This window comes from Microtus oregoni, unplaced genomic scaffold (assembly GCF_018167655.1).
Source record: "Microtus oregoni isolate MIOR12 unplaced genomic scaffold, Mior012 000006F_ref0000085, whole genome shotgun sequence".
Taxonomy (NCBI): domain Eukaryota; kingdom Metazoa; phylum Chordata; class Mammalia; order Rodentia; family Cricetidae; genus Microtus; species Microtus oregoni.
Window position 1 is genome coordinate 2,535,832 of NW_024543065.1, and position 12,097 is coordinate 2,547,928.

The following is a 12,097-nucleotide window of genomic DNA, read 5'->3' on the forward strand; positions in this document are numbered from 1 at the left end:
GTGCACACACCCACATACAAATACATACACATACACTCTGTGCACACACCCACATACAAATACATATACATACACACTGCACACACCCACATACAAATACATACACATACACTCTGTGCACACACCCACATACAAATACATATACATACACTCTGTGCACACACCCACATACAAATACATATACATACACTCTGTGCACACACCCACATACAAATACATATACATACACTCTGTGCACACACCCACATACAAATACATACACATACACACTGTGCACACACCCACATACAAATACATACACATACACACTGTGCACACACCCACATACAAATACATATACATACACACTGTGCACACACCCACATACAAATACATACACATACACTCTGTGCACACACCCACATACAAATACATACACATACACACTGTGCACACACCCACATACAAATACATACACATACACTCTGTGCACACACCCACATACAAATACATACACATACACTCTGTGCACACACCCACATACAAATACATACACATACACACTGTGCACACACCCACATACAAATACATACACATACACTCTGTGCACACACCCACATACAAATACATACACATACACTCTGTGCACACACCCACATACAAATACATATACATACACACTGTGCACACACCCACATACAAATACATACACATACACTCTGTGCACACACCCACATACAAATACATATACACTGTGCACACACCCACATACAAATACATACACATACACTCTGTGCACACACCCACATACAAATACATATACATACACTCTGTGCACACACCCACATACAAATACATATACATACACTCTGTGCACACACCCACATACAAATACATATACATACACTCTGTGCACACACCCACATACAAATACATATACATACACACTGTGCACACACCCACATACAAATACATACACATACACACTGTGCACACACCCACATACAAATACATATACATACACACTGTGCACACACCCACATACAAATACATACACATACACTCTGTGCACACACCCACATACAAATACATACACATACACACTGTGCACACACCCACATACAAATACATACACATACACTCTGTGCACACACCCACATACAAATACATACACATACACTCTGTGCACACACCCACATACAAATACATACACATACACACTGTGCACACACCCACATACAAATACATACACATACACTCTGTGCACACACCCACATACAAATACATACACATACACTCTGTGCACACACCCACATACAAATACATACACATACACTCTGTGCACACACCCACATACAAATACATACACATACACACTGTGCACACACCCACATACAAATACATACACATACACTCTGTGCACACACCCACATACAAATACATACACATACACTCTGTGCACACACCCACATACAAATACATACACATACACTCTGTGCACACACCCACATACAAATACATATACATACTCTGTGCACACACCCACATACAAATACATATACATACTCTGTGCACACACCCACATACAAATACATACACATACACTCTGTGCACACACCCACATACAAATACATACACATACACTCTGTGCACACACCCACATACAAATACATACACATACACTCTGTGCACATACCCACATACAAATACATATACATACACACAGCAATAAAAACTACTTTTAAAAGACATAGTATTTTTGATTTGCTATAAAGGACCTCTTAATAATCCTATATTGTCGTCAGCTTTACAATTTAAAATAACTAAAATAAGATTTTCTTTTCACAATAAAATTTACGGTCTCCTTCGAAATCTACATTTAACAATTGGCTTCTAACGAAATTAAAGTAACTCCCTTACTAAGAGAAAACAATACACCCAACCAAGTTCTCCAAAACTGTTATCCTCTTGGGCTCGAGTCACACTCAGGGGGAGTCAGTAATGACCCACTAAATCATTGTCCCTTCTATTTGCTATAAAATTAAAAGCTCCGGTCTCATCCAGGATTGCAGTGGGTTGCAGGCAAGTCCCTGCTATTGGCTATGAAAACTTCAAAGGCTCAGTATAGGCAATAATGTCCCAGGAATATTGATCTACCTGGGAACAAACAGAACCGCTGAGCACTAGAGCTGTTCAGTACAAACACTAGCTGCCAGTGATCTCCATAATGACAAGTGAGATTAAACCTGCGTCTCTTCTAATCCTCAAGCAATGTGAATCATACGAATGCGTTTCTTTCTAATTTGGTCACCAGAAGGCTTTTTTCTTTAATAATTCCAGAAGGTTGGTTTTTTTTGTTTTGGTTTTGGTTTTGGTTTTTTTTTTTGTGGCTTTCCTGTTAGAGTCATTTTTTTTTTCTTTTTTGGTTTTTCGAGACAGGGTTTCTCTGTGTAACAGCCCTAGCTGTCTAGGAACTAGCTCTGTGGACTAGGCTGGACTTGAACGCACAAGAGATCTGCCTGTCTCTGCCTCCCGAGTGCTGGGATTAAAGGCATGTGCCACCCCTTGCCCGACTTAGATTCATTCTTAATTCTTAGCAGTGTTTGTCTTGTGGGCAGCCTTCGTGTTTTGAAGCTACACAAAGCATCTTACTGTACGCATACTCTGCTCTCTGCAGTTTCTGGCTGAGGATTACACACTCATGGATGTTCTCTACTACGTGACACGGGACGACTTAAAGTGCCTCAGACTAAGGTACCGCTTCCCCCCACCCCCTTACTTTTGGTTGTCAAGAGGGAAAGAACCCTGGGTTGAGAACAGGAAGCCTGGGTTCCTGCCCTGCAGGGTCCCTCACCGGCTCTGCAGGCTCAGGAAGGGCTGTGTCTACTTTTCAACCCTGAGTCAACTGAGTTAGTTGGGCCAGCCTATTGGGGGGAACTCTGATAACGAGTATTTCTGTTTAAGTGTGTGGCAATCAACTGGAAGCGAGTTCCTAAATAATATCACAGACCAAAGTCATGCAGGTTCTCCGAGGCTGCTGTGCAGAAATGCTCACAGTCCTATAAACAGTAGATCTGTTGTTGACTCATGGGCTAGACTACTTTGTATCGTCTGGTACGATTCCTTGTCACAGCCCAAGCAGATCTGTAACTGACAGTCCTCTCTATAAAGACACAGTTCAAGAGTGCTGAAAACATCAAATGGTGTCTTGTACTTGGTACTTTCAGAAATGGACAGGAAAAGCGTGAAGGGTCGTGAGAAAATACCATGTGTACAGAATACATCAGGCCCGATATGCCTGTGCACTTCATGGCCCCTGTTCTGTTCCAAGGGCGGTTCCAGGGGACGGTGCTCTTCAGCTTGTTCTTCTGTCTTTTACACAGGGGAGGGATGCTGTGCATGCTGTGGAAGGCCATCGTTGACTTTCGGGACAAACGCGCCTGACTTCAGCAGGGATTCTGAACGTCTACACAGAACCGCTCTCCTTAGGGGAGGGGAAGTTGGAGAAGAGAAAGAAGCTGCACTTTAAATCCAGTATTTGTTTACTCGTGTCAAAAAAAAAAGAAAACGATAGACAAAACACAGTGAAATTTCCTAACTTGTGTTTCTACAAGATTCCTAAGGACTCTCCGTAAAGGCTTTCACCGTCGTCCTGATTAGCACCCTAACGATGAGGACTGTTTTAGTCCGCGCCCTTTCGTGGAGATAGTTTTTGAGTCAGCAGCTATTGCATTTTCAGTCCGGTGTTTAGCACGGAACAGACAGGACATTTCGTGTGACAGTGTACCACTGGATCAAAACCAAAATGTGACCGCAACCTTTTAAGGATTCTGTGTGTGTGTGTGATGTGCCCTGAGCACCTGAGCAGAAGTGCGTAATTTGGATCGTTGTACAAAGTTCTCTCGTTCTTTCTTTGTAAGTGCACAGAACCTAAGAGTGATGGTTTCTACTCTCTGTACCAGTTGTCATATTGACTGTATTTTGTAACTTAAGTGTCTGGCCCGAGTGTGTTTGTCGGAGGTGGTCATGTACTACTGAACTGCACCAGTTGCACATCTGGATCATGGTGATGTTAGCTTGTTCTAGAGCTACCCATTCGTTGTGTCTTATTTACTCGAAAAGTAAAAAGATTGCCCACATGCTACTTGGACGATGTCCAGAACATGGTTATTTTGTGCTGATGAACTAGATGACTGGGTTAAAGTTTGGTTGTTTTTTTTTTTTTCAATTATGACATTAAGTAGAATCTGTCTCTGTTGAAGCAATGAAAGGACAACTGGGATCCAGATTGTTCCTTGGGGACAACAGAGGGGCGCAAGAGAGTGGTCAAAAATTTTAAAGACTCAGTGTATTTTTCCCACGTTACCTTGAAAAAGACGGAAGCCATTCCATGTCTTAAGAGGTTTGCAAGAAGGATTCAACTGGACATCATTTTCTTTTCTGTCTCCTTAATGTGGTTCTTGTATTTGGGTTTTTTTTTTTTTGAGCCAGATCTTATATTTGTATGAGCCTTCCCACGTTAACAAGATGAGAGCTGAAGCTCTCAGATGGATAAATAAAATGACTTTCCTACATTTGCAGGGATGTGCTTAGGATGTAGGATAGAAACTACAAAGAGGCGGTCGAGTAGCATGACTTAACCCATACAAAAGTCTTCAGTAACAGAAATTGTCTTTATTTCTATGTGAAAATAAACGTACAGTGTATCATGCTGCATCTGGATATATGGAATATTCTCCTGAATATTTTCTCATTTGACAGCAACAGGGCTGATCATCTCTAAAACACTCTAACTTTGGACAGGTCATTAGTTTCTTGACTCCTTTGTGGAAATTTTGAAGAAAGTAGGTTAAAACACAATTTGTCTCATTAATTCCAATGTTTTAAATGCTTCTTTTTATTCTATATGTACATAGGATCAAGCTACCCATTTTCAACTAACTCTTCAATTATATGGTCTTTCCTTAGGTCTTCCCCACCCCCAGTGTGTAGAAAGAGATGTGGGCTGCGTGTTTTTCATCCTGCCCGGCTCCCGCATGGTTAGTTTTACACCCGAAATAACAACACACAAACTGTATTCATATAAACACTGCCTGGCCCATTATATCTATCCTCTTCTTGGCTAACTCTCATATCTTGCTTAACCCATATTTAGTAATCTGTGTAGCACCACGAGGTGGTGTCTTACTGGGAAAGATTCAGCATGTCTGACCTGGCGGCTTGCTCCATAACATCTGACCAGAGAGGAGAGAGGCATGGCATCTGGCTCACTTCCCTTCTTCCCAGCATTCTGTTCTGTCTACTCCACCTACCTAATTTTCTGACCTATAAGACCAAGCAGTTTTCTTTATTGATTAACCAATGAAACAACAGATTGACAAATGACCTTCCCACATCACCAGTGCCTGTCTCTGTTGCCTCCCACCCCACCTGGCTTTGAACCTTCTTAATTTACAATATGTTACAATGTGTTCCCAAGTCACCATCATTAGGCTTTTGCTAACATTTTGTATCAAGCACACAAGAAGGCAGTGCTATTGTGGATCAAGGTTCATGAAAGGTTTGTGCTGGGAAGGCCTTTAGCATTGCCCATGCCAGGGCTTCTCAACTTGGATTTACGTTCAAATGACCTAGATGCTTTTGAAGTAATATAACAGAGTACTTGCTTAGTAAGACTATGTAAGACTTTAAATTCTAGCAACACCATACACAACAACAAAAAGATACTGATCTGCCATCTGAAGGACTGGCAGGTATCTTGGGAGTGGAGAAATAGCTCAGTGCTTAGGATGCTTACTGCTCTTCCAGAGGATTCAAGTTTGGTTCCCAGCTCCCACATCAGACAGCTTATAAGCTACCTGTAACTCCAGCTTCAGGGGAATCTGTCTCTGGCCTCCTTGGATACCCAAATTTATATATACACACACCACATACATACACACACACACACACACACACACACACACACACACACAATTTAAAATCTTTCAAGAAAACAAAAAGAGGACCAGACACATTTTAAAAATTCCCCCACCAGCGATTTAACGTGATCAAATTATACCTCATTTCTGGGCTCAATGAGAAGCAAAGAGAGAAAGGGCCCCTCTCCTAGGGGGGTGGTAGTGAGGTGATGACTTCAGTTAAGGTAGAGACTGTGACCACCCATTAGCCCGGAGGAAAGCTCCCTCCTGACCTGTGACCTCTGGCAGGTTAGCCTCTGTGAAATGGGGAACTGCCTTCCTCCAAGGGCTGTTCTGAGACTCAGACAAGGTAAGGTCCTTAGTCGGTGCTTAGCATGTGCTAGGAGCTCAGCTGCTGCCTGCTCCTGGGATGGTCCTCACTCAGAAGCACCTGTGAAATACTGACTGTGGGCCAGGAGTTAAATGATTCAGGGGTGAGTGAAGGTGCCCGCCGTGCGAGCCTGGTAGTCTGTGATCTACCGATCCCCCGAACTCAGGTAAAGATGGAAGGGGGGAAGTGATTCCCTGGTTGTCCCCTGAGCTCCACACGTGTGCAAGCTGAGTTCTGCACACATACAGCACAATCAATAAATGCTAGGCTACTAGTACATGCTGTGGTATGAGTTAATGCATAGTTCTTGCCCCTCAAGCCCAGTGTCAGAAGTGGAATCAAAAGTGTAGGAAGGGCTATGGATACATCTGCCAGAGAGAATCAAGAAAAGCTTTTCAAGACAAGAAAGGATGAGAACTAGGAATATGGTTTAGAAAAAAGAAAGTTATGCAGGGAGAAATAAGATAGCTTTTCCAGAAGTGGGTCTAGTGTTGTTGTTTTATTTTGTTTTTTTAAACAACATTCTTGTCTCTTTCTCCAAATTCTGCTGTTGCATACTTTGTACCCTTCATTGCTAGGCCACTACATAAAGGAGTTTGATAAAGATGAACTTCACCCATTTGAATGGCTATGATGTGTAGCACACTGTAGCACCATAGAAGAGAAATAAACAATGCCCATATAGTATGGTTAATAAAAACCCAGAGACAGAAATTGGGGTTGAACCTGAAGGTCAGAAAAGCAAAACAGCCAGCCACTGGCTCTTAGCTCTACCCCAGTCTGAAATGGCGATCCTGCCTCCAGGAATCTCAGAATGAGACTGTGGGTGAGATCTGTTTCCTCCCATCTTATATTTCTTTCTAGTGCTGGGGTTAAAGGCATGCACCGCTACCCCTGGTTTCTATGGCAAAATAGCATGGTTACTGGGATTAAAGGTGTGTGTCACCGCTGCCTGGTCTGTAAGGTTGATCAGTGCAGCTGTTTTAACTCCAGGCAAACTTTATTTATCAAAATACAAATGAAATGTCACTACATTTCCTCTTTTTGTTTAATATAAAAAGGGAAGGCTATAATTAATATAAGAAAAACTATACAATAATTACAGTGACTATATACAATATATACAGGCAATAAATATATCAACAATGTCTAGTCTATTTGCATTTAAAAAATTTAGAGAAAATTCTCCATAGCTATCTTATCTTGGTGAGTCCAAAGTCTTATACCTAATTTACTTTTTATCATAACTTACTTTTTGCATCTGGTAAATTATAACTATCCAATCTTTAACTCCCTCAAAGGCCCAAGAATTAAATAATAGTAACTGAGTAAGAAGGAAGTGCAAGCAAGTGACTTCCAACAAATGTGCAAAATGACAGAAATAGCTGGCTGCCTGGACAGTCACCCAAAGTTCCTCTGCAAAATGGTTGGGGCATGTATCTTTGGCTTACAGGCCTATTTATTTGATAGACTTTTCTGTGAAGCAGCTTATTCTGAAGGGCTGTCCCTCCTTGTCTTGACAATGTTTGGCAGTCACTTTATTTGTGTACTGCTTATCTAATTAGGACAACATACTATCAGCAGTCAAGGCAAGGGCATTTTCTTGCTTAGCAGCTTGCTTTTGCCACAAAGAAAGTAAACTCCCTGTGGAGTTTCTTCAATGCCCATTTTCTTCTCTGGAAGTAGACCGGTGCTACCAGTAGTAGACATGTCTCATTGTCATAAAAAAGAAGAACCTAGGCTATTAAAACATCTTAAATGTCATATTCTGTAGATTTCTGAAGTGTTTGAAGATGACCTGTCTATCTAAAATATGTCCTTGTTTGACCTTGAAAACATACCTAATGTGACAAATTCGATTATAACAGATGACTAATTACTAACCCTGTATTTCCTTTTATCCCAAACAGTTGGTAATAATAATTTTCAAGGACTAGAAATTTGCACTACATTGATGAGTTGTAGAGGTACAATATGTTGAATAAAAGAAATATATGTACAGTATATTCTAACAAAATTAATCTCAAATTTGTATCAATATACAAAATTTGTATACTATGTACAAAAAAATCAATCCTATGTAAAACACTTAAAACTAGCAGTTGCTTTTTAAAAATAGAAATAATAATCTACCTTTTATCATATCTATATCTTTTATCTATATCCTCTTTTTTTTCTTTTCAGAGTAGATTTAATAATCTACCCTTTTATCCTATCATATCTATATCCCCCGTTAGAAATATCACTAATGCCCACAAGTGCAGACAGTGTGTATGACATCAGCATATTTCAACCTATGGACAAATAAGATAACTCATAGTCCCAAACTTTACGGAGACTCCCTAGAGAGATAAACAAGACAAAGTCCCTGCCATTAAAAATATACATCAGATTGAAGACCCAAATTTGCACTAAATCAGGCAAGTGTGAAACCCAGCGAGTGCTAGTGAAGTTCAGAAGGTAGATCACTGAGCCAGGGCAGGTGGACACATTCCACGTAGGAGAAGGCTGCTGACTGGCTTTCGGGAGTGGATAGTGAAGGCCCAGAGAATCACCACGGGCAGACAACAGGCTAGGAGGAGATTCCATTAGCCAGGAAGGCAAATGCTCGCTAGTGGTAAAAGTTAGCGAGGGGGAGGGGCCCAAGGACCTCTCAGGGAATGGGAATGGGGAGGGAGTATGGCTGACAGCAGATGATGTGGAAATAGGAACTCTCTTAAAAAGGTTTGAGCCGGGGAAAGCTGTGTAAAGTCATCTTGTATTAGATGATTAATAACCTCTTGACACGGTGTAAGGGGAATTAAGGGGAGATGAACTGAACAGGGCAGTTCCAAGCCTGTCTCAGATCTGAAAGAGGGACTAGCATGGGTCAGGCTGGTAGAAAGCCAGGGTGGCATGAATGAATTATGAAGATCTGAGAACTATGGGCAGTGACGACAAGGGAGAGGAGGGATAAATGCCGAACCCATGTGGGTAAGTGAAAGATTCCAAGGGAGATATTCGGAGGGGGTGTGATATGTTGAATTCACAGCAGAGTATGATAGAATCGTACAGGGAATATTGAGAATAGGCTAAGGGGTGATTTCAGTCACTAAAGTGCTTGCCTTGGAAGCTGAGGACCTGAGTTCAATTCCCAGAATAACATTAAAAAAAAAAAAAAGCCAGGTGTGGTGGTGTGTGCTTTTAGTTCCAGCACTGGGGAGGTGGGGACAGGCAGATTCCTGGGACTTGCTCACCAACCAGCCAGCCTAGAAGCAAGCTCTAAACCAAAGGAGAGAACATGTCTCAAAAAACATGGTAAATAGTGTTCTGAAGGACACCAAGAGTTTGACCTCTGGTCTTGACACACACACAAACATGTATGAAAAAACATGCACATACACACAAAATCTAAAGACTGTGTTGGAGAAGGTTGGTACTGAGTCAGGAGTATATGTTCTAGACTTGAGCGCCACCAAGGTGGAGCTAATCGTAAATGGGGATCACGAGCAGCAAGGCAGAGAAAGGAAAGCTGTGGCTTGAACTCTGGGAAGGATGGAGATCTCAGGAGCAAACGGGAAGGAGGAGGGCTCCAAGTCCACAGGGGAGCCTGAGGAGTCAGTGGTGAGTGAACAGGCAGAAGGTAATGCAGAATCATGTCTACATATAAAATAGCCAGGGGACCAGGGGTGGGGGTGGGGAAAGGCGTTGTGCTTCCATCATGAGGTGAAGGACCTTCTGTCAGGAGGTGAAGGCAGAAGATTCATGAACTCAGCCTCAACTACACAATGTTTGAGGTCAGCTTGGGCTATATGAGTCTCTAAACAACAACAACGGCAAAAACCCAATAAACAAACAAAAACCAAGCCAGTCAACCAAACAACAAATCCCGGATGTCTAGGGGAACCATTGATTGAAAAACACCTAGTAACTTGGTCTTGTGACTCGGAAAGCTACTATAGGTGAACAAGAAAAACGGCATGTCTTGTTTTTCAAATAACTACGTCTCAAAATCCCATACTTGCTAATACTTTAGTTGAACAAAACATGTGACAATGGATGGAAAGTGAAGCGGACAGACTGTGGGGAACCAAAGGGCCCTGGGTGGAGAGGCATCTGGGGGCTAGGGAGGACAGCAGGAGGTAAACAGAGGTCTGCTCTATGCCTGGGGGGGAGAAGGAAGCATGGGAATCTGGAGAACTTTTGAGTTGGATGTGAGCGCCCAAGGCAGATGGCTCCTGTGTTCCCAGGGAAGAACAACCTAAAGGGCAGTATGATGGCATCTGACATTTAACAGATGCCGTTCCCTCCCTGATCAACAGTCTACTGTGCAGCAGACACTGAGTTAGGTCTGGAAGTAGGAGTCTGTCCAGGGCCTTACGGGCTGGGTTTGGTGTCCTTATTGCAATTAATTTAGAGCAACTGAAACACAAATTTATCAAAAGGATAGGAGTGTGGACAAACACCCACCAGACTGACTACTACCAAACAACACGTACCAATAGCCTCTTTCCATTTGTTTGTTTGTTCGGAGACAGGGTCACGTTATTTAATCTAGTTGGCTTCAAACTCCTGACGATCCTCCTGCCTCAGGGATTAAGGTGGGATAGAAACACCTAGTATAAAATCTTGACTTAGGTACTTAGTAGTGTCCGTCAGAAGGCTGAAAACAAATCACCTCCTTTTCTAGGGGTCTGCCAAATAGCTGAACTACATACAGCGAAGAGTCTTGCTGGTGTTCAGAGAAAGTGTCTGTCCTGAACCCTTCAGCGTTTACCAAGGGAAAACATCTTTGCTGAGGTCCAAACTGAGCTCTCTGTTGAGAGCTTCCTTCTGCTCACCTGGGGCTGTGTGTTGACCCGAAGTGTAGCACGACTCATTTGAAGATGGTGGAGGACTATCTCACTGTTCAAAGACCGGTTTGTCTCTTCCACTGTAAGCATGGTGCTTTGGAATAATCCATAAGCAACCAAAATAAAAGAAAACAAAAAACCAAAACAAACAAACAAACAAAACAACCTACAAATGAAGAGATACAGTCCAGTCCTGGCCTTGGAGTGATACTGTTCAGACACTCTTTAGTGTCCCCGGTACACTGTGTGGGGTTTCAAAGTATAAAGAACTTGTTGGTTATGCTGAGAGAGCCAATGGTGGGGACCTGTCTTTCTGTGTGAAGGCAGAAATGGCTGGCTGCTGTGTTCCTTCGCTTTGTTCCTTCTTTTGTTTCCATTTCTGTTGGTTACTTAACCACCCCCTCAGCATTTTGTTGCTTATCATTTATTTTGCCTACTTGGGCAGAAATTCGTTTCTCAGTTGCTAATGTTTCTTTTTGAAAACCGCCTTCCCCAAGCCCCTAGTCCTTCAAAGCAAGTCACAAGACAGTCGGAAACCAAGAATAAGAAAAGCCCCAGCAGTCAACGCAAGTTTCATTAACGCGCATACGGGGACACGCGTACTCATCAGCCACGCGGGCAAGGTGAAAAACCAGAGCGCAGACGGAGCCCGGTCTCGGCGTGGAATCCTGCCGGTGTACTTCGGCTCACCACGTGGCATCATCTCCTTGGGCGACTGTCACCGCGAACTCCGGTCCCCAAGAGGCTGAAACTGACCTGGCGCGGCTTCAGAGTTCAAAGGGGATCCGAGCGCTCGAACGCCTTCACCGCCGCACCGGGGCCGCGGGTAGACGCTCTCATCACACACTCAGGCGCGGCGGCGATCTCGGGCGACAGGCGGAGGTGGCTGGGAACCGCCGGCCGGGACACCGAGCTCTGCCGTTCGCTCTGACCGCGTCCGTCGGGGCGTCTGCGGCGCCGTACCTGCCCACGAGGGGGCGCGCCGAGCCCGGGCG

At 43.2% G+C, this 12,097-nt stretch overlaps 1 protein-coding gene across 1 annotated transcript in view; it reads left to right on the forward strand.

The window, feature by feature from the left end:
* Map3k5 (mitogen-activated protein kinase kinase kinase 5) overlaps positions 1–4,703 on the forward strand; it is a 206,277-nt gene extending 201,574 nt beyond the window's left edge. Inside the window, exons 29-30 of the mRNA XM_041653466.1 lie at positions 2,657–2,733; positions 3,363–4,703. Coding sequence (XP_041509400.1) covers positions 2,657–2,733; positions 3,363–3,423 — 138 coding nt within the window. The 3' untranslated portion in view covers positions 3,424–4,703. The remainder of the gene's footprint in view (positions 1–2,656; positions 2,734–3,362) is intronic.
* The last annotated feature ends 7,394 nt before the right edge of the window (positions 4,704–12,097 follow it).